This window comes from Littorina saxatilis, linkage group LG1 (genome assembly GCF_037325665.1).
Source record: "Littorina saxatilis isolate snail1 linkage group LG1, US_GU_Lsax_2.0, whole genome shotgun sequence".
In the NCBI taxonomy this organism is placed as follows: Eukaryota; Metazoa; Mollusca; class Gastropoda; order Littorinimorpha; family Littorinidae; genus Littorina; species Littorina saxatilis.
The window spans coordinates 56,946,532-56,970,843 of record NC_090245.1 but is presented as its reverse complement, the minus strand read 5'-3'; the positions used below and the strand labels follow the sequence as shown (position 1 = coordinate 56,970,843).

The window sequence follows — 24,312 nt, the reverse complement described above, 5'->3', positions numbered from 1 at the left end:
TGATCAACCAAGAAGCATAATTATATGTGGACAGTATGAAGAACACCAACAAATTGACATAATGTTGTTATTCAGGTAAACACACACAATGTATTCTTTTCTTAAAAAAAACAAAAACCACTCGATAGAAACTTACAGAACACAAAGCTATTAGAGAATATTTTGCTTGTAAGCATATATATATGCTTTTTTCTGAATTTTTTTCTGCTAAAACAGCTGAAATAGCTGTTCGCTCCACCTCTTTTTTTTTTTTTTAAGAGTGAAAAAAGGCAAACTGAGCACAAATTTAGTTTATTTATTCTGACAGTTGTCAGAATTCCCTTTCTTGCTGTCAACCTCTAAATGTGTTTCCCCTTAGGGCCTTACATTATATTGCAGTGACAAAAGAGAGTGTGCAAGTGCAAGCAAAGGTGTGTGTGTGGGGGGGGGGGGGGGGGTTGGTGTGTTTGTGTGTGTGTGTGGTTGTGTGTACATGTCGTTCTTCTCTTTCTCATTCACTGAATCTTAACATCAAAATAGTGCCAACAAAATCCTTGACAATGAAATCTTCAGCAGTAGTCATTTTGCAAGAGTGTTGGCACACACCTAGGACAACGAAACCACAACACAACTACATGTATACACAAACGAAAGGAAAATAAATCAAAGCAAAACCTATACAACATGCATTAATTACATACAGGTTTTGATAGCTTCCACATTTACAGAGCAATTTTGCGAAGATCATGTTGGAAAAATTGTTTTTAGTGGCAAATTTCAGCTAAAAAGGCTGACAGCCCTAGCTGACATTTTGCTTACCGTACTTTCCGGGTCATAAGGCGCGACTTTTTTCCTCGAGTTCGACCCCTGCGTCTTGTATAAGGAAGCGTCTAATCCGTGTATGAAATACGAAAAAAATCAAAGAGACCGCCTGAGTACCAGTCAAACAACTTGTGATAATGCATGTTTCAGCTACTAGGTACTGCCCTGGCCAAGTTTCCTCGAGCTCTCAAGCCACCCAGCTATCACAATGCCTGCCTTTGATCTGGCCGCACACACAGAGCACACATAATTATTTCCACTCTGTTAAACTCGGTCACTGACCGGTCACTGACCCGGTGCAGGAAGTATTTCCTCTCTCAGATATGACAGGGGAACCACCTCTCATGGCAAAAACTGGGTCATTGACCCCTGGGAAGAAGGTCGTGTCTATAAACAAGGCCACCCAGCTATCACAATGTCTTTGATCTCGCCGCACACACAGAGTTCGACTCTGTTAAACTCGGTCACTGACCGGTCACTGACCCCGAAGCAGGAAGTGTTTCCTCTCTCAGATATGACAGGAACCACCTCTCATGGCAAAAACTGGGTCATTGATCCCTGGGAAGAAGGTCGTGTCTATAAACAATGGACCTGGCTTTGATCTCGCCGGCTTATTTTCATTACCGTATACTTTTTCAATTTTGGTGCGCCCTATCGGCCCCCTGCGTCCAATGGGTGACTGGATTACAATTTTTTTTAAAAAGAAGGGGGTGCGTCTTAGATAACGAAGCGCCTTGTCACCCGGAAAGTACGGTACCAACTAATTTGACAGCACTATGGTTGACAAAAAAATAGCTAACAAGTCGCACAAATAAAATTGTATTCTCAGAGAACAAATACATTTCCTTGGTAGAAATGGACAGAGAGAGCAAGGGTCTGTTGGCAGATGGGAAAGACTCATGTATATGGACCTAATTAGTTAAGAGCACACAAGAGAACCAAGCAGAACCACTCAGAGGTCTGATTAGACGGTTTCCTTGCCTACCCAAGCTCCTAACAATTACATCACACAGACACCCACACATTTTCACAGACAGACACACACTCACACTTCACCAGCGTAGCAATAAATGCCACTCCACATTAAAAGTTTTTGAAAAACAAGAAACAAAATAACTTTTCTTTGCAGCCAAAGAATCAGGTCAGCTGATGCTGGTTGCAACATCTGTACAATTAGATTTTTTACAAAGAACGACACAGATTCATGTAATTTACCAAATCGTCCCAAACAAAATAAGTCGGTGAAATGAATTTCATTGTGGGCTTTTGTTTGTTTCGTCTAACTTGCTGAATGTTGATCATTTAGTTCTGGGAAGTGTCAAAGTCATTCCAAGAAAGACAAAATATATGCCAACGAACTATCTGCAACATTAATGACCAGGACCTTAAACATCTTCCTAGCTTTACAAACTTTTGCCGAAGTGTTGACTGACTGAACTGCTTAATACCTACAAACGTGTGAATTAGCTAACTTTCTTTATTTGGTGTTTAATGTCGTTTTCAACCACGAAGGTTATTTCTTTCTTTCTTTATTTGGTGTTTAACGTTGTTTTCAACCATTCAAGGTTATATCGCGACGGGGAAAGGGGGGAGATGGGATAGAGCCACTTGTCAATAGTTTCTTGTTCACAAAAGCACTAATCAAAAATTTGCTCCAGGGGCTTGCAACGTAGTACAATATATTACCTTACTGGGAGAATGCAAGTTTCCAGTACAATTAAAGGACTTAACATTTCTTACATACTGCTTGACTAAAATCTTTACAAAAATTGACTATATTCTATACAAGAAACACTTAACAAGGGTAAAAAGAGAAACAGAATCCGTTAGTCACCTCTTACGACATGCTGGGGAGCATCGGGTAAATTCTTCCCCCTAACCCGCGGGGGGTGAATTAGCTAACAGCAAAGATGAAATCTGCTAACAGCAAAGATGAAATCTTCAGAAAATATGCTACAGTATTTCTAAAACTAAAACATCTGCATACATGATACATGACATTCAACATCCTGGAGTAACATGAGTGATATGTTCAAGCACGGACCGACAGAATTCAAATTGACCATCGCAGACCACATAAAAAGCAGCAACAAATCTTCATTCACATCTGTTACACACATTTGAATAGTCAAATCACAGAGGTTCAACCCGTTCTGTACATTCCAAACTTCTGGACTCAGCCCATGGAACTCATCAATCCACCCTGCCTCCCCCCAATAATCCTCCTCACATAACAAATATATAGCCTTTTTTTCTCACAGAAAGACAGAGATCAGAGAAAACAACCAGAGAGATCTTTCCTTTCTTAGCACACAATTTATTGTACCCTCCTGTGATTTTTCTTCTTCTTTTGAGCAATATTACATCCACAACACTTTGAAAAGATCAACTACGCCCTAGGGCGTTTCTAACACTGAATGCAAACCTGCATGCAAACATACACAAAGCAACATTAAATCCTTCCTATACATCCTTAAACATTGCTATATCTGAATAGTCACAGCATTACTTAATTAATTGATACACATACAGCATCATAACAATATGCTGTTTACATTTTGGACATCCTGCCACCATTTATCAAATTTGTATCCGTTAAAAGACACCCAAAAGCTGCCCAGGCTTACCCGATGAGAACTTGCCCAATTGTGACCAGCCTCACAATTTTCTGTCTTAACTTATAAGCATCTTGCTCACCACTTCAAAACTGTCAGATTAACATTGTTCAATTTGTGATCAATTCATGGCAGTCTTACAGATGAATTTTTTTTCAATACAATCTGTCTGTGAACAGCAAAAGCCTTTGACTGTTTATATACCCTTTCCTGGAACTAATTGTAATTGCAATAATCCCTGCCCCAAGACACTGAAAACATGTTAGCTAGACAGTTTAAATGGCGAAAACTTTCTTCTTTCGCTAATTTCTTATCAGGAGGACTGATCCTCAAGCCTGAAAACACTCCAAACAAGAAGAAATTATCAGCAAAAATAGTTCAGAAAATATTCAAAGGCTGGTGGAAGAACATGTAATGTGAGTGTTGCATAACACCAGCTTTTTGACAATGACAAAGAGGGCCCTCAACTTGACAAGGACATACAAATACCAGTAATTTAACAGCAAAGAACAATGTTATTTACATAATGCAAAAAAATATCATTCATATCCTGTTTTCTATGTCAAAAACAATGCCATTAAACAGCGGTAGTGGCTTCGGATACAACATGAAAATTCATACACTTTCAATAACTATTCCCAATACAAATATAGTGCGTACACTAAATCAACTTAAGTTTACAAACACTCTGTGCATGTGAAAAAATACTATCCAGTTCCCCCAGTCTTGCACCTTTCAAAGTTCAATACTGTTTGACTTCCCCCCTCCCCTCCCCTCCCCTCACCCCCCCTGCTTTCCCCTCTGTTCTAACTCTTCTTCTTTTTTTTTTTAAAGCTTTCAGCTTCTAGACTTCAAAACCTTGCATAATTATATTGTATTAAAAATCTGCAAAACAGTCACAGATGTTTTAAACAGTGTTAAGCATTATTCATATCAATAAAAAATGTATTGCTGCATGGTTCCCATCAGTAACACTAACAAGCTGAATAACAAACCCCAGCAACTTATAACCACTGTGCCACTCACATTACCTGAGCAATTAAATCTAAGTATACAGCTCTTTATCCTTAAAAATAATGTATCCATAAAAAACAAAAACACTAACATGTTGATATACATTGTATGAATTGACTGGTTCATTAAATATAGCTAAAATTATATTCACTTTAAGATAAAAGACAAACCTAATAAAAAAAAAAAAAGGGCTACTTCTACTCTCTGCATAAATAGTATTATTGGTTGAAAATATGTTCCCTCTTGGCTGAATATACATACAGGCAATTTTGAATAGTGCATTGAGAACAACAAGAAAATAAACAGTAAACAAACAAATTGACAAACAAAGTAATAGTGTTCTTACATAAACACTCAACGGCTCTCTCTCTCTCTCTCTCTCTCTCTCTCTCTCTCTCTCTCTCTCTCTCTCTCTCTCTCTCTCTCTCTCTCCAGCTATCTCTCTCTCTCTCTCTTTCTCTCTCTCCCCAGCTATCTCCCCCCCCCCACCACATACACACACATACACAAATTTAAGCAAGAAAGTTGACCAAACAAGAAACACGAACAAAAGAGTACATCATTTCAAAAGCCTCTACAGATGAGAAGTAAAATATGTGCACCAAATTAAAAGAACAATTTTTATCTCTTCCCAAATCTACATTAGATAATGAGTTGTTCTTTGCTACTGGTCACAAGTGGGGGTCAGCTCAGACGGACGCATTTTTTCAATACAGTCTAGGGGAGAAACTGGTCACAAAGCACCCAGTACATGCCTGAGAGAGATAGGAGAATCGGCACAATCAAAGAAAATAACAAAATCATTCAATAGATATGGAAATATTACGATTTACTGTGAAAATGCTAGCAAAAATGGCGTCCAAAAATGGGAACGCACACTTGGTGCGTCTTTGAAGACTTACCTCCCGTTCTGTGTTGTTGATAATAGTCGTGTTTGTGCTGTTTTTGTTGAAATAGTATCTAATAAAACTGATGCAGTTCTTGAAATGTTGCAAATTATTGTTGTCTTTGTGAAATGCGAGTGTTCTGAGGCGTAATCTGCATACGGCTGATGTCCCACATAGGGTACCCCACTTCGATCAGCGTATCACTCCAAATGAGCTTCATAGCAGAAAAGCAGATACACTACCAAAACACTGCATAACAGATCTACAAGTCTGAGCCAGAATCATTGAAATTTACTTTCTGTATAAAATATTGCAATCAAATTTGTTCACGCCGTCCCACAAATAACGCAGGTTACCCTCGCCTTCGATTCAAAGTAACTCCAATCTGACTGAATTACCATCGAAACGCAGATGACGAACTGATTCACCACACATTTGTGGTATTTTACACACAAATTTCAACTGTGTTGTTTCGCGATAAACAGCCATAAACAAACAAATGTGGCGCCGTCACGTCGCCTCGGAAGGAATAACGCAGGTGACCAAGACTTGTTTCCGATACCTGTCTGATTAAAATCATCGTTTTTTTCACAAATGACGGCTCTTTGGCAGATCTGGTGAGTTGGAAACTGTCTATGAATGTTTCATTTAATGTCAAATGCGTACATTCTTGTCGATATTGTTACCTTTGGGCTCATAAATTAAGTCAATCGTCGTGTTGTCCGAAAGTGACTTTTGTCAGCATAGAACTTACTGTGCTTTGATCATTGACTGAGAAGAATCTTCCGATGACACTAGTTCATTTCACTACGCGACTGCAGATCTGCAAGGAAACTTATGGCAGGGGAAATAAGCTTAACTGAAGACGAATAAGCGGAGTAACTGTTCTTCAACGGATTGCTCTCACTGTTCTAAATATTTAGATCTTGTCGTCTGCTAGTCTGCTAGTAAGTAGTCTTCGGTCGTGTGAAAGTCACATCTATTTCGACTGTGTGCATCGATCCGTGTAGTGAAATGTTGATCTTTGATGATTTGGCAACATAACTTCGCTAAATGTGCTTCGAGTGTATCTCCCCGTTAACCGCATTTGAAAACGTCTTTTAACAAGACCATGTTTCGACAGCCCAGACGGGGAGGATCCTCGATAGCTCACAGGGTATACATGTATAATGTTTTCCGCCGTTTTTTGAAGAATCCTTTCAAATTTGCTATTCCAAAAGTACCTTATGACACGACTCGAGTGGCAAAGAACATTCTCTGCAATTCCTGTCTCAGTCCGTGCAGCCGTTTCGGGTCCTATCGTCATCATACAAACATACACACAGACACACAAGAACCAGCTTTAAAAGTTATATTATGTAGGAACCATGTGAACCAGTGATTTTTTCTTATGTACAACAGATACTACAGTATTTTTGCTTTAGGCCACAAAAAAAATTAGGTCTGTTTACGGTAACCCGACCGACCCTATTTTTTTCGCGCGACCCTAGACTTTTTTTTGGCATTTGGCGAAAAAAAAATAATAAAATCTTTCGGTTTTTTTGTGCAAAATAACGTAAAAATATGGTTTTTTGGAAAAAAAAAAAAAAAAAATCCCAACCTACCGACCCTATTTTTTGGGCCTATGTTACCGTAAACAGACCTATTTTTTGGGGGGGCCTTATGAAAAGCAATATTTCAAAAACAAAACTAGAGATTTGAATTTTGACCACTTTTCCCCCTTTCTGTCACCAGTACTGAAGAACAACTCATATACAAATCTACAACAAGCTAACACAGTTGTCATTTAAAATAGATGTATCTGACCGTAAAATATTAATCTATGCAGTTTTGAGACTCAGACCTTTATACAGTATGCAAATCGTTCTCCATGTATGCAAATTTTGGTGTTGCAAAGGGAGAGAACCAGTGCCAGCCAAAGGGTTGTCCAAAGACGCCCTTCATGCTCCGCCAGCGCGACTTCCTCTCCCAACGAGCCGCCTCTCTCTTCAGCTGTTCAATGCCCTGAAAATACACCATCATGATTTCGTAATGCTTCGTGCAATAATAAGAAAAGTAAAAGAAGAAGAAACAACAAGGACGGGTCTGTAGGGCAGTCTGTAGTACTGTACTGGCTTTGTCACCAGTTCAGTGTGGGTTTCAACTCAGGTATGGCGGGAATATATCCTAGAGAGAACATTTGGTGCAGAATCTAAGCACAAAGACCAATGCACACTTTAAAGATCCCCCACTTCCAGCAACAGTCTTGGGACTTGGAAACACTCTGATCTGATGCCATGCAGCATTTATTACTTCTGGTCCTAGTTGCTATTTCACCACCAATCTCCCCCCCCCCCCCCCCCATTCATCCTTCCCGCCCCTTTCCAATCTTTACACCTTCCAACACCCCTCCCCCCCTCCCAACCCTACTCCTCCTTTGCAACCTAATTTTTGACAAAACCCTGCTCCCGATCCCCACACTCTAACCTCATCCCCTCCCCTTTCTCTCACCACTAGTCCTTATAGCTGTTCTTATCCTAAAGCTTTCTTTTTTCCCAAAGTTCGCCCCTGGCACTGTTGACATGCAATTTGAAATCAGAGTGTAGGATCCTCAGAAAAATTCTGCCCAATTTAATTTCTTGCCCAAAAAATACCCCGCATGCTGGGGGGATTACCATCTTTCTGTTTTGCCCCAGAAAAATAACTCAATTACTGTTTCAACAAAAAAGGTGAAAAAAACCTTGAGCCAAACATCTTGTTTTCCTGGGAGTAACTGAACGCACTAATATCTTGCATTAGTTCTCATATCCTATCTGAAGGCTTTCAATGATTCTTTTTATGTGCAGTTCCTCTGTAGCTGCTACAGTACAAGCAAGAAGCTAGCATTCTCTGGCACACACACATACATACGCACACACACATACACACACTTACACACACACACACACACACACACTTCTACCCCAGCTGAGCTCTTCTTCTTCCTCCACTGCTTGTCAGTGTACATTTTGTCCTGGAGCTTCTCTCTCTCTCTTTCTGTCTGTCACTGTCTCTACTAACTCCCATAAACCAGCATTTAATTGGCCAATAATGTTTCAACAACATTGTAAAAACAAATTAGCATTTAGTTCACCAGGCGACATTTATTTGTATTTGTTCTCTAGTGTGGTTGATCACTCAAATGCAGATACATGCACATAACATTAAAAATAGTTGACTCTCACAGTTTAAACTCATAGCATGATTTTAAGCTAGTCTTATCAAAATGAAAAATGTAATGAAGTTCTGATAGCAACATTAAATGACCACTCCATTCTGCAGTATCTGCCATTTGAGGAGCATTCCCAATCTCCATCCCCTAGCTCCCTCAACCTGGACCCCCCCCCCCCCTCCACTTCACTGCCCTCTGACCTGTTGTCATTGACCTTTGAATGTAACATAAACTAGCACCTTTGTCATGGGATGCTGGCAATAAAGCATGCTATCTTTGGCTGCTTTCATCACAATACCACTGTGCTAAGAGTGCCGCAATGCCTTAGACTTGCCAAGCTGCAAACACAACTCGGTCTTCATTCCTTTTATCAGTGACAAGATGTTCTCTTTGTCTACATCAAGAATAAGAGAAACAAAAAAGACACTCATTGCAGCGCTGATTTACATCATGCAGCTTTTCCTGCCCCTCCCGCCTGCTCCAATTTATTTTTTGTTCCTTTAAATCTGACTCTTGTGAGAGTGAATAATTTTCTCTCATGCAGACACAGACTTCAAAGTCTCAAATCGGATTCTGTCTGAGAAGATACAAATCCAATCAAGTTAATCTCCATGTTGGGAATATTCTTGCAGATGAGCAAGCAATGTGGACGCTTCAGCACACAGGAGGGGAAAAGCTTGTCAGCGCTGACAGACTTGTTTCATTTTTTTGTAATCCTAGCCCGGGACACCACGAAGACAACGTGAATAGGATTCACACTCAATCAATGCAGATCAGAACGTGCCTCTTAGTTATGCTGTGCGAGTGCACATGAAACTCACCTTCGCTCACTTCATGAAGTTTGATATGAGATTCTCTTAGAGTCTTAACTGAATACTGTCATTGTACATTTTCATAGGAACTCAGTTCATACACACATTGTAACAAGATCTACAGTCTCAGCAACACACCCCATGAGGACAATGAGAAAGTACAAAAATCCATGAAAAATATATACAATAAATACTTTGCAGCATATTATATGACTGAAACTATTCTTTATATTTAAGAAAAATCACATTATGCGCAGTGGCATAGTGGATAAGACATCAACCTCCTAATCGGAAGGTCGTGAGTTCAAATCCCGGCCGCGGCTGCCTGGTGGGTTAAGGGTGGAGATTTTTACGATCTCCCAGGTCAACTTTTGTGCAGACCTGCTGGTGCAAGCACAAGACCAAGTGCGCACGTAAAAGATCCTGTAATCTAAACTTGGCCAAAAAATTATTGCAACAATTTTCGCACGCTAAGAAAAGCATTAAAACGCAATTCATTTTAGTTAAACTTTATATGCTCGAAAAGGTAATTATGTCAGCTGTACATATCATTTGTCCGATTGATGGTACTTTGTATAGGCATCCCCTGACAGCCTGTCAAACAAGGTCACCCCTAAAATCGACCTGAAAAAAACCATAGCCCCGTATTTTAAAATCTGCAAAAAATCAGAATATGCACAAACCAAACACTTGTGACAACCATTGGAAAGGCCATTCAATTTTCTGTGCAGAACATTTTGTTTTATGCACCTGACTTTGCTAGTCTTTATGTAGCCTTTTGTCAAAGGCGGTAGGTGTCAACCGTTTCAGAGGCCCAAAAAGGCACGCTTTGCGGCCATTTTTGAGGGGGTCCTCCACCCAAAGAGCCATATCTGCTCAAGTTCTCAATGATTTGCTTTGGAAAGTTCAGAAGTTATGACCAATAGGCTGACCAAAATGTGTGTTGCGTTTTGCGAATGTGTATACTTAGTGTGTCGTATTACGTAACTTTTCCAAAAGAACTAAACAAATATTCATATTAATTCAGGGTTTTGGACAGGCTGTTCTGTCATGAAGAATTGGGGTAGGTTTATATGTATTTCAATTCATCGACAGTGCTAGGGTGTAAATGTTGCAGACTTTAAAGTCTCACGTGACCCATTCCTCTCGGAATTGTGGGAGATAAAATTACATAATTATGACGAGCTTACCTGAGTAAGTGAAGTCTAATTGTGGTTTTATCGACCACAATGTAGAGAGGAAAGGGATTACGTGCCTCGCCCTAAGTTGTCTTCAGAGTTATACTGATAACCGTTTTCCCTCCCTATCCCTTTCCTCTCTCTTTCTCTTTTTTCTGCACCATTTACACGTCGTTAAACAGTGACGTATTCCCGCGTTCTATCTCACGTAATCCCTTTCCTCTCTACATTGTGGTCGATAAAACCACAATTAGACTTCACTTACTCAGGTAACCTCGTCATAATTATGTAATTTTAGGTTAAAAAATCGTGACTTTGCCTGCTAAGCAAAAGATGGATGAGGCAATAGGTGCCAAAGTTTGAGGCAGATCCGAGTGCTGGTTTACATTTGTTGGAGATGGGAACGCGCAAGAAAATGTATCGATCATCGTCCTTGGTAATGCGTACAGTAGCTGTGGAGATAAACTGACCTTGGCCTGTGCTTCCTTCGCTGCGGGTCACAAAAGCGCAACTCACCGAGCACAGCGCGCCGGAACAGGATAGTAAGCACAGGCCCAGGACCGTTAGTCTCCACGGGTAGTGTACTCAGTACCACTGACGGTGATCGATAATTTTTCATGCGTGTTCCCATCTCCAGCAAATGTAAACCAGCACTCGGATCTGCCTCAAACTTTGGCACCTATTGCCTCATCCATTTTTTGCTTAGCATGGAAAGTCACATTTTTTTTAACCTAAAACCCTGAATTAATATGAATATTTGTTTAGTTCTTTCGGAAAAAATATCATATAATCAATTTGACAAGGGGGCAAAAAGTGAATCACAAATGTCATAAGACAAAAATGGGACACATCTCTGAAAAGTTTGACAATCAGTTTGACAGGAAAGGTGAATGAAAATGAACAAAGCATTGGAACGGAAACAGACAGGCATGCCTGAGTTCATTACATCTCTTTCTGACTGTGAAGTTTTTGCTCCAGGCTTCTGCGGAATTCCTAGGCTTCCAACACAATGCGTTTCAATCTTCTGCTTTGGTTTTTCTTAGCTTTTTGATTCGCTCCCAATTCTTTCCCTGTCTCACCCTCCCTCCTTCTGCCTCTCGTCTCTATTTTTTTCTTTCCTTTGCGTGCGTGCGTGTGTACATGTGTGTGTGTCTGTGTGTGCTTGCGTGCATTCATGTGTGTGTGCTAATGCTGGTATGGGTGTGTGCTTACTTGCATGCCTGCTTGCAAGCGTGCATGCAAGTGTGTACCTGGCAACACACATGCACTCACACACGCATAGAGTGCATGTCTGTCTATTCATATGTTGTTGTATTTGCTGACTGTGAGTCTTAGTGATTTAAATGCATGTGCATATCTGATATCTCCTTGACTTCTGTTTAAATCGTACTTAGCAGTGGAAAAGTGGGGGCAGTAGATGCCTTGATGGGTTTGTGGTTGTTAATTGTTGCTGTGTTTTTGACAATTTTCTTCAAATTGTGCCATCATAAAGTTAAAAACCGTCATTCATACATGTCCTAACGCATGATCTCTTTCATCTCCTGCTTTCCACAGTAGATGCCTTGATGGTTTTTTTGGTTGTTGTTTCTGTTTTTCTACTAATTTTTCTCAAACTGTGACAAGATTAAGTTAAATACCCTCTTTCATATGCAAACAATTCATCCCTTGTATCCCCCGCTTTCCAGAGCCCCACCCCTTCCTTCCTCACTCCCCACCCCTCCTAACAAGCAACCCCCTCCACAGGCACCCCCTCCCCCCTCCAAAAAAAAAATCATATAATTAATTGCATCCCCACCCACAACCTGAATTCCCATGACCAACATCAGTCTGGCATTAGCACCATACAACAGCAAGTAGCAAGGAAAAAAATAGATAAGGAGAGACGGTGGCCAATTACAACAAAGTCAATCAGTGCCGCACGACAGCAGGGGCCACAACCCTTGTGTACTGCCTTGTCCATTACAGTTACATCAACGCCTTACAAATGGCTCCATGATCACCGACTGCCGCATCCTGCGGTGTTATGATGGATTGTGGGTAAACACAGGGATAGGTCTAATTTCATTTCTACCCCCTAGTTCTCGTTCATCTCTGCTGAGGATTTCTGGAGATCTGGGTTTGTGAGTGGAAGGTTATGGATGAGGTGGGTTTTTGTTTTGTTTGTTTTTTGCAGGATGGTATTGGAACTGTTTGAAAGTACTGTGTACTCTTCAAACAGACATGTCTGTACATAGAGACATGCTTACCTCCTCCTCTCTTTCCATTTCCTTACACTATATGCACATGAAGACATATTTGTGGGAGAAAACACACAGACACCAGTATAACAGACTTATGTTCTTCCAATAGTTTTATGGAATCCTTTCGAATATAATGCAGGCACATTACACATGTTTACAACCATGAGCACTCAGACATGCTCGCACACACAAACACACACAAACACACATACACACACATGCATGACAACTATGCCCACATGCATACACAGGGAGACGCACTAAACAGATACAGGTATATATATATATTCATATATATCTGCAAAACTAATAGGAAATATACATGGAAGTGAGAGAACATTTTTTTTGGAAAAACAGCAGTTCATGCAAACAGGACAGAAGAATTCAATAGGTCAAAACAGAACTAAAGGAACAAATCAACAAGTCGCATAAGGCAAAATTACTACATTTAGTCAAGCTGTGGAACTCACAGAATGAAACTGAACGCACTGCATTTTTTCACAATGACCGTAGTCTGCCGCTAGTGCAAAAGGCAGTGAAAGTGATGAGCCTGTTCAGCGCGGTAGCGGTTGCGCTGTGCTGCATAGCACGCTTTACTGTACCTCTCTTCGTTTTAACTTTCTGAGCGTGTTTTTAATCCAAACATATCATATCTATATGTTTTTTGAATCAGGAACCGACAAAGAATAAGATGAAATTGTTTTTAAAACGATTTCGGAAATTTAATTTTAATCATAATTTTTATATTTTTAATTTTCAGAGCTTGTTTTTAATCCGAATATAAAATATGTATATGTTTTTGGAATCAAAACATGATGAAGAATAAAATAAAAGTAATTTTGGATCGTTTTATAAAACAATAATTTTAATTACAATTTTCAGATTTTTAATGACCAAAGTCATTTAATTAATTTTTAAGCCTCCATGCTGAAATGCAATATCGAAGTCCGGCCTTCGTCAAAGATTGCTTGGCCAAAATTTCAATCAATTTGATTGAAAAATGAAGGTGTGACAGTGCCGTCTCAACTTTTACAAAAAGCCGGATATGACGTCATAAATGACATTTATCGAAAAAATGAAAAAAACGTCTGGGGATTTCATACCCAGGAACTCTCATGTAAAATTTCATAAAGATCGGTCCAGTAGTTTACTCTGAATCGCTCTACACACACACACGCACAGACACACACATACACCACGACCCTCGTCTCGATTCCCCCTCTATGTTAAAACATTTAGTCAAAACTTGACTAAATGTAAAAACACAACCACAAATAAAAAACAAGTCGCGTAAGGCGAAATTACTACATTTAGTCAAGCTGTGGAACTCACAGAATGAAACTGAACGTAGTCCGCCACTAGTGCAAAAGGCAGTGAAAGTGACGAGCCTGTTTGGCGTGGTAGCGGTTGCGCTGTGCTTCACAGCACGCTTTACTGTACCTCTCTTCGTTTTAACTTTCTGAGCGTGTTTTTAATCCAACCATATCATATCTATATGTTTTTGGAATCAGGGACCGACAAGGAATAAGATGAAATAGTTTTTAAAACGATTTCGGAAATTTAACTTTAATCATAATTTTTATATTTTTAATTTTCAGAGCTTGTTTTTAATCCGAATATAACATATTTATATGTTTTTGGAATCAGAACATGATGAAGAATAAAATAAAAGTAATTTTGGATCGTTTTATAAAAAAAATAATTTTAATTACAATTTTCAGATTGTTAATGACCAAAGTCATTAATTAATTTGTAAGCCTCCAAGCTGAAATGCAATACCAAAGTCCGGCCTTCGTCGAAGATTGCTTGGCCAAAATTTCAATCGGAAATTTAATTTTAATCATAATTTTTATATTTTTAATTTTCAGAGCTTGTTTTCAAGCCCGATATGACGTCATAAAATACATTTATTGAAAAAATGAAAAAAACGTCTGGGGATATCATACCCAGGAACTCTCATGTAAAATTTCATAAAGATCGGTCCAGTAGTTTACTCTGAATCGCTCTACACACACACACGCACAGACACACACACACACACACACACATACACCACGACCCTCGTCTCGATTCCCTCTATGTTAAAACATTTAGTCAAAACTTGACTAAATGTAAAAAATTGAAAATTTTAAACACACAAACAAACTATAAAACAAAAATCCCTGTAACTTACTGTTTCATCAGAACAGATGGCAGAAACCTGAGTGCCAAACATGATTCCTGTGAAAATGCCGAACAGCAACGCCTCAAAAATTAGAAAGATGAGGAAAACTGTGGTCGCTGGAGGGGAAAACCCTGAACAACCTGCAAAGATCAATAGCGCAAATTATAAAGAGGCATTTTTGATGGACCCACAGAGGATAGACAGATGATAATGGTTGTTACACTTAGTACCCTTTCTAATCTTAGCTAGCGTCATCACAGTCATCAAACTAAACACAAATAAAACAGCTCAGCAATCATTCAGATGGAAGTCAGAAACTGTAGGTCTATTTGGTTTTAATAGTTCTCAATAGGCTTTCTGTCTGCTTAAAATACTCACAGACTATCTACCTGTTCTAACGTAACTTCTTTCCCTTACAGGTTTCACAAAATACAGACTATTAATGACACAGACTGTTACTATTTCAAACGCTTACGTATAACCAGGCCCATTTATTCTATAGCCTTGGACTCTCTGTATTTCTCTTTCAATGGACCAGAGTACGTATGTCTGTCAGAAAAAGAGTACTAAGTGTCCAACCATTCTCATCTGTCTATTCTCTATGCGTCTATGAAAAGATAACATTTTAAAATTGCTGCCAATCTAACTCTGAACAAAACACAAGAACGACAGATTTGCTATTGAATAAAGTCTACATAAACACAGTATTGCCTTTTCTACACACACGTATATCCTCCCTACAAAGACACCCCATCCTAATCTTATGCTGAAATTCAGTTCTCAGAATATAAATTAAAAACACCAATAGTGTTCCCATATTCCCCACAAACATACAAAACTGTACTTACTTTTCCACTCTTTCCCCAAGCAGGTGACAAAATGGGTGACAGCCAGGTACAGCGCATGGAATGATATGATACATATGTACATCTGAAATGAAACGTACAATCACAATGTTACACTGCTGTACAAGCTTCATTTACATTATATATAATAAAAGCATATTGACTTCTTATATGAATCTTGAGAAGTAATCATGCATGAGTAGATCTACGGCACTCCTGCCAGCTTAAACATCCTTCAGCTTCTTTAAGGACACTTATACCAATAACAAGATACAAGCAGCAACCACAACAAGTAAGATTCCATTAAGACATTTGTGAAGATTCAGAGCTGCAGGTAGTATCTAGACTTACAAACATCACAATAACTTCAAGCATGATGCATACAGCCACAGTCAAATTAGTTTCATATGTTTGTCCTTTGTCACCAGCAGCCAAGACTCTGATATTGTAGTATATACCTCATAATTATGTAACTTCTGTACAAAAGAAATGAATAAGGGTTTGCAAAGAGCTTTCAAAATGAGCTTTTGCTATGTGCATAGCTTTTGAGTTTTGTTGCATCTTTCGCTCAGGAAAAATAACTTTTGTAAGAAACAACGGTACTTACTGTAAAAAGAACAAAATATTTTTGATTGGTTTCCCCAACACAATTGTTCACCCAGGGGCAGTGATGATCCATTTTGCGTATACATCTCTGGCAAACACTGAAACATAAGATAAAGCACATAACTGATATAGAGAGAGCTGGCAGTTTTCACACTGAATCAATTAACTGATCTATTAGAAACAGCGAGTGAATCGCAAACAACTGAACAAGTATTGAAACATACAACACTCAAAACATTACTATTCACAGTTCTACTAACTATGTACGGCTATGATTACTTATGGTTTGTGCCACTTAAAAACACGTACCGTACATGACACAAAGTTTCAGGTGGTTTTGACGACTTTGAGAACACAGGCAAAGCCAATCAAACACACTTGTCACATGCAGTTTGTTTGTTTATTTGTTGCTTAACGTCCAGCCGACTACGCAGAGCCATATCAGGACGAGGAAGGGGGGGATGAAGGGGGCCACTTGTCAAGCGATTCCTGTTTACAAATGCACTAACCCATTACTTGTGTCCCAGCAGGCTTTAGTAAAACTAAATTAATACCTACTGGAAGATTACCAGTTTCCAGTATGTTAAAATAGGCTTAACCTATCTACTGCTGGACTTACATCAGAACACTAACAGATTAAACTATACATGAATCGCGAGACAAGCGGCAAGAGAAGAGATTTTTGGAAAAAATACAGGTGAATGAGCAAGAAGGCAGAAAAAAGAAAAGAATTCATGAAGAAAAAGAGAGCATGACAGGAAAGAGGAACCAAAAATCTACCTAACAGCAAACTAGAAAGCTCCTGCGGTTCCAAAAACAGGAGGGGCCTTTAATTTCATAACCGCAGTGCCCCACTGCGGGAGTCACATTCAGTCTTGCAGTCCAATTTGCTGACACTTCTTTCAAGAACTCTCAGACACAAATAACGACCAAGCAAATACAAATTCCACCTTTGGTAAAGAACCATTATACAAGAGAAAGGTCTATAATGATTCAGAACACTTTTAAATCCTACAGCACCACAAGCAATTTTGTTTAGAAATTCAGTTTGCAAAATAGGTTAGGTTATACATGTGATTACAAATGACTAATGGCAGGTGGGCGACAAAAGGTTGGAATTTGATATAGGGATTTATGATAACATAATTGTACGAACCATGATTTACATTATGCCTGAAAAGAACCAATTTGCCCCTAATTTGCATGCATAAAACCTCTTTTTTTAAGGGCTTCACATGTCAAAATCGATACCCCAATAATAACAGTCTTTTTCTGGGGGTTGGAATGGAGACAGTACTAACAATTGTGTGGAGACAGAAGGAAATATTTTTGATGCATTGAACTTTTAGAGAAATGAATTTACAACAATGAACAATTCTCATATACGAATTACACTCCATTTCTGAATTTAGTTTTGAGAAGAAAAGTTTGCTGTCACTATAAAACTTTCTGTCGCAACTGCCAATTCCAAGTTCATCGAGTATTAAGACAGCACAGTGCATCACGTTTGTTTGGCCTGCACCAATTCAACCCTTATTCAAAGTTATTGCTTTTCTCTGCTCATCTCCAAATCTCTCATGGGCCTAACAGTAACAGTAACACATGGAGAATTAAAACAATGAAATGATGCTGGACACTGTTTACAGCTTTGCTTCATGCAGAACAGCAGAAAGTGAAAAGCAGTGCTATTACCCCACTACCAGCCAAGGCCCTAAGATAAAAATTTTAAAAAAAGGATGTGAAAGTAAGCAGCACTAAAAAAATCAGAAAAGGTTTTCAAAAAGATTGTTACCCAGTCATTGCCTTACTTCCCTATTCTTTCTATACATCAAGTTCTTTCATCTATCCTTCATTCAATAGCTTAGGGTATGGTATTTATAAGAAGTTGACACAGAGCCAAAAACCAAAAATAGCGAACACTTCCAGGTCAAGCATCAGGTTAACAGTCAGGCACAGACCCTCAAGAGCAAAACTTCAACATGAAACGCCCATCTTTATAACACTTTGCACTAATTCCCTCATCATAAGCCGCACCCACTCTGACGGGCTGTCTGAATAATTCCACAGACAAATTTCCCCACCCCCAGGCCACACAAACACCTTTGATCATGATGCCCAACCAGACGGGGTCTCTAATTATGCATACAACCTTTGACCCGGGAAGAGCCAATCAATACTCCGCCCAGACATACAAGAGGGGCTGGCTATTAGTTTAATTGGGTGTGTGATTAACACATTAACGTGCTTGACTCTAAACGTAAGTCTCTCCTGCAAAAAAATCAATAAACTGGGCATAAATCAGACTTAGCCCCCAGCACCAATTTGCCGACAATCTGAAACGAACCCAAACGATCCGGTACAGTGGACAATCAAATCCGTGTCCATTCAAATGGTGTAAATTATCCCCCCTTAAATAGCCGCACAGAATTTTACTATGTGGGAATAAATGGCATTTAAGATTTCCAAGCCATAAAAAAAATACATAAGTTACCCTCTATGGAGATGCCATACATACCAAATGATGGCAGAATGTGCAGTTGTAGCACAATTTGTTCCCTCTGCTTGCGTCAGCAGCAAGCATATTTTTGCGCTCTAAAACTGGATTCAGCAACTCTTTTTTTGCTGTAGAACCTGACTCTGCTGACCTCTTTTCCAATCCTGTATATTTCACCAAAACCTTTACCTTTACAAACTCAGTTTATCCACTGTATTTTCTCTTACACAACTATCTGCAACAAATATTTAGAGCCATATGAACTTGTTTGATAGTTCAAAGTTGCTTCAGTGTTATATGATATCTTTCAAAAATTCTACAGATATTTTAGACTGGCTGAATTCCATGAAGGGGGGGCTTTTCAGGCTTTCCTCAAGAGACTGACAATGTAAGGTGTACAACTCCTGCATTCCCGACTTAGGTTCCGGAGTTTTCTCCCTTATTCCTGACAAAGCCTTGACAGAGGCTTCCTGTGGGACAGCAGCACTGGCTCTGTATGTGCTTGCATCTTTTCTCTGGCTTTATTCCCACTGCACAAGGGAGAGGCTTTTCTTTTTTGTTAAGTTCAACCTCCATCCCTTCTCCCAGTCATTTCTTTTCACAACTAACTTCCAAACTATGGAAGCCTTTTTAATCATCTATTGTTTAACCCTTCATCAAAATTTGATTTTACTATGATCAAGTGTTTCAAGGTCATGGCCACTGCCACTGGAAACACTCAAGCATTTCTTCAGAGATATTATATCAGACACTGTCATGAAACAGCTGTAGCAATGAAACTGTTTCTCAGACCTGTTTACCCTAAACCCGAGGCAAGAGAACTTTCCCAAAAAGTTGAGTGTATTTTTCAAAAAGTTGGTGTATTTTGCAAGCAAAGCCATATGGGCTAGGGAAAATGTACGCGTGGGTGCAAACGTGTGTGTGTAAGAATAGCATGTCTTGTGAACACCTTCAGAATTTAACTCCTTCCAAAACAACAGGAATAAAACAATTTTATTTACCTGTCAGTTTATAGCATTATAACCAGTGTCTTCCAAACAGATTGATAATGAAAAGATGAAGTTCGTGAAATAACATCTGCGGTTGACAGTGGCAAGTTCATTTTTACAATCATCTCAGAAAACATTGCTTCAGCGCGGACTACAGCCTTTTCTTCTGGCAGGATTTGCTTTGCGGGAATGAACTTCATAATTCCTTGGCAGCTTTCAGCGGATTTCTTTGCAGCAACCTTGTCCAGGTGAGTTTTTTGTTCGATGTCATATTTCCCAGCATGGGCAACGGAGAAATCTGATTTACAATACTTGCAGTGTGCATGACTTTTTCCCATAGTAGACTCCACAATTCCTGGCTCTTTCTTATATTTCTCCAAGAAAATCTGCTGCTTCTGCTGTTTAGACTTGGTACAGTCATCCGAAACTGGCACATTTTTCCGCTTCATTTTGCCACGATTGTCCAGACGATCGCCCGTGCCAACAACTGAACAAGGTTTCCACAGCTGAAGACTCGCTGTCGTGCTTATCTCCCTTCGACCGAAACCGGTATCAGTTGTACCATTCCGTAATCAGCACACCAACACCGGAAAACGTATTCTAGACTTTTTCTCAGGCGTATTTTGTGCGCGTGTCGCGTATTTGCGTACCGATAATAATTTGGCGTACAAAATACGCCCAAATCGTACTGGTAAACAGGTCTGGTTTCTGTTTGTTTTATTTCAGTGTTGTACTTGTAGTTATTTTTGTTGTTGTTGTTTCAGACGCTTCACATCCTATTCGTTGTTGTTGTTTTGTTTTGTTTTAAATGTAGGAGAAGGTGAGGAGTTACCTGCAGTGGTGAGCACGTTCGGGCTTGATGCTGACACATTTGGGACACTTGAAGACCACCTCCCCGTCTCTAAGCCCCATCTTCAGGATGTTGTCTCGCGTAGCGTTCCCCTTGGGCACCGCACCCTGTGAACATACCAATGCATTTCATCATGATGGCTTTCATTCCAGCTTCAAGTTCATGAAACCTTTCACCACTTTGGGGGAATGGGGGATAACTGATTGGGTGGCCGAGTGGTAACGCACTTGCGCTCGGAAGTGAGAGGTTGCGAGTTCAACCCTGGGTCAGGGCGTTAGCAATTTTCTCCCCCCTTTCCTAACCTAGGTGGTGGGTTCAAGTGCTAGTCTTTCGGATGAGACGAAAAACCGAGGTCCCTTCGTGTACACTACATTGGGGTGTGCACGTTAAAGATCCCACGATTGACAAAAGGGTCTTTCCTGGCAAAATTGTATAGGCATAGATAAAAATGTCCACCAAAATACCCGTGTGACTTGGAATAATAGGCCGTGAAAAGTAGGATATGCGTCGAAATGGCTGCGATCTGCTGGCCGATGTGAATGCGTGATGTATTGTGTACAAAAAATTCCATCTCACACGGCATAAATAAATTCCTGCGCCTTGAATATGTGCGCGATATAAATTGCATAAAAATAAAAATAAGAAAAATAAATAAATCCCTGCGCTTAGAACTGTACCCACGGAATACGTGCGATATAAGCCTCATATTGATTGATTGATTGAACTACAGTTATACAAAGAAAAGAAATAAGTCTGATAATAGCTACAACCAACTAATTTCAATGTGTACATTCAAACAATTATGCAGTCGAACCTGTCTATAAAGGCCCCCTGAGGGACCAAACAAAAGCGGTCGTTACAGACAGGTGGCCGCAACGGAAAGGTGAATAAATATATAGCAAAAAGCTAAGTTAAGGCTTTGTGTGCAGGTGGTAGTTAAGGCAGGTTCGACTGTACATTCACCTTCTCGAAATTGAATAAATTTGACAGACCAGCAAAGGATCACTAAAAATAGAAGAAAGTAAAACACAATAAAAAAAAAACAGACAGTGGTGAGGAAGAAGATAAACATGAATGATAATAGGAGGTTGAGGTGGAATCTGAGAAGGCAGGAACTAAGAACAAAATAGGAAATGAAAAGGGTGTAGGCAGAAGCACAAACAAGTGAGAGAAAGAATTCATAAACAAACTAACTTCAAACATAAAAAAAACCTAAGTTGTCCATTGGCTAATGCCGCATGCTTTTTGCTTAGCACGGGTGGGAAGAGTGAGTACACTCTAAACAGAAGTGTTCTACTTTTGAACACATTTCTGAAATGAGTTTTGAACACTTTGTGACATGGTACATCATTCTTCTTGCAAAAGAGGCACACATAAAATAAACGCATAATATGAACAAGTGTTCATTTTGCCAGTAGAACTATGTACTATGTCACAACCAGGTCAAAACTTGTTACAAAAATATGTTCAAACGTGGAACATTTGGAAGGTACATGTACCATATTTTTGGGACTACAAGGTGCATCACTGTACAAGCACAACCCCCACTTTGTACTAACGAACGAGAAAAACTCCACACAATAGGTACTTCCGGTGTATTGGGCCCAAGCAAAAAAAAGCACAGAGTGTAAAATATGCTAGTTTCCAGAATTGTGCAACAAATTCAAAGCCACTGTGCACGGTCTCTGTTCTGATTAAACCCATTGTACACTACCAGCTGCATGACCAATTTTCATTGGAGGCCGATGACCGCTATTTTCAGCTAAGAGACCAACGTTTTTGATGTCTGAGAGGGTTAGTCCCAGGAGACTGCAGGAACATGTTAGGCCGGGACCTCATGTTTCTTGATGTAAAGTGATGTGGGTAAACGTGTAGGCCTCTTTAGTAATACACAAGGCACCAATGGGGCTATAGGGCATAGGGGTAACACTTTTTTCTCTCAAAAAGTTGCACCTCATAGTCCGGAAAACAAGGTAGTCTATCTAATCAGTGCTTGCCAGGTCCATAATTTCAATAATAATAATAATAATAACTGGACATTTTTAAGTGCCTAACCTATAGCTCTAGGCCCTTTACAAAGGAACATATATATATACAGAATAGAACAATTAAAAGTACAACCTACATAAAACAAATTAATCACACAGACACAAATCACCACATGTACTGTTCACACAATAATCATATATGCAATACACACTATATATATATACAAACATACACAGCTAACACTCTCAACAATCATAACAACTTTATGGGAGAGGAGTATGTGCAGAAATGGAATGAAAATCTAAATAATAAATTGACAATACATGGACAAATGGCAGTGCAGAGGAAAGATCAATATTTACGCCTTCCAGCAAAATTACACTCATATATAATTTAAATTCCGTTAAAAAAGCTTACCGGATCAGTGAGCATAGCCCGTAAATGTGAGGAGAGGGCCATGAACGAAAAGAAGTTATAGACAATGGCGTTGAAGAAGTTGTAGGGTGAGAAGAACTGAGGCAGCAGCATGACAATCATCACAACGTACTCTGCATACAGCAGCAGCATCCAGGTGATCACAGCACACACCTGTAAAACAAAACGCACACACTTAGCAAAGGCACACACACACACATAAAATTAATGGTTCTTTCAGAAGACATGGCCAACAAAATTAGGCTTAAAAATAGTGGGGTTTTTTACATTTTATTCAAGTCTTCTTTTTTTTTAAACCAGGCGCATGTGGCTTTTAATTGGTAGGAACTTGTACAAGCTATGATTCCTGGATGTAATAAAAGAGTAGCTATCTTTTAACGTAAAAAAAAAATCAAGTTGCATATTTTTTTAAGGCACAGTACGCCTCCTGTAAACTATCACAGATACTGTCAGGCACACAGTACAAACACCCTTCCATTTGAACGCTCACCGAACGGGAACATCCTTGGTGCCCAACGTAAAGAGCGAGCAATTTTCAAAGAATTAATTTTGCGGATTGTCTGATAACAAAATTGGACCGTGGTGCGTTTTGGCGCTAGACCTAACTTTTAAAATCTAAATAATAAATTGACTGCTTGTCACGCAATTATTCTTAAATCATAAAAGAATTCTTTTTTCATCAAGACAAGATCAGTACGATTCGAAGTTTTGAAAGTTTGAAAAAAGAAAAGCCCGGAAGCAGGGTCACGCAAGGTCATTGTTCTCGTAGCAGACGACGGTTTATGCCTATCGCCAGTTCCTCTGAACAGTCAAAAGCCATCGCTAGAGTTCTTGTGAATCACAGCTGTTTGTTTGGTTTAGATTCAGAGGTACATAATAACGTGCTATTGCAGATAAGCTTACAGCGAGTCGCATTCAAATTACAAACTGACGACTACTTTGTGAAAAAAGGAAACTGGATCACACGGGTTCACGATGGCCCAGGGGTAAGATAAACCACGCAAAAATAAATTCTTTGAAAATTGCTTGCTCTTTACGGGGGCACCTAGGATAGGATGTTCTCAAGCGGTTAGTGTTTAATATAAAAAAGTTTTAGGCTCAGGACGATATATTAATACAAAAAGTCAGTCAGGAAACCATAAACATTGGGTTTTTTTTTAAATTTTTTTTTTAGGGGGATGGAGGGGGGGGGGGGGGGGGGGG

The 24,312-nt window shown here is 39.4% G+C and overlaps 1 protein-coding gene and 1 long non-coding RNA gene across 2 annotated transcripts in view; both read right to left on the bottom strand.

Annotated features, from left to right (window-relative positions):
• Nucleotides 1-4,181, bottom strand: part of LOC138975015 (uncharacterized) — a 4,561-nt gene extending 380 nt beyond the window's left edge. Inside the window, exons 1-2 of the long non-coding RNA XR_011458471.1 lie at nt 1,554-4,181; nt 1-793 (exon numbers count right to left, since the gene is read on the bottom strand). The exon at nt 1-793 is cut by the window's left edge and continues 380 nt beyond it. This is a non-coding gene — a long non-coding RNA (uncharacterized lncRNA). The remainder of the gene's footprint in view (nt 794-1,553) is intronic.
• Nucleotides 4,182-4,208: 27 nt separating this feature from the next.
• Nucleotides 4,209-24,312, bottom strand: part of LOC138974983 (palmitoyltransferase ZDHHC3-like) — a 22,440-nt gene continuing 2,336 nt past the window's right edge. The window contains exons 3-8 of the mRNA XM_070347653.1: nt 23,092-23,262; nt 20,668-20,792; nt 16,354-16,450; nt 15,750-15,831; nt 14,911-15,041; nt 4,209-7,321 (exon numbers count right to left, since the gene is read on the bottom strand). Coding sequence (XP_070203754.1) covers nt 7,163-7,321; nt 14,911-15,041; nt 15,750-15,831; nt 16,354-16,450; nt 20,668-20,792; nt 23,092-23,262 — 765 coding nt within the window. The 3' untranslated portion in view covers nt 4,209-7,162. The remainder of the gene's footprint in view (nt 7,322-14,910; nt 15,042-15,749; nt 15,832-16,353; nt 16,451-20,667; nt 20,793-23,091; nt 23,263-24,312) is intronic.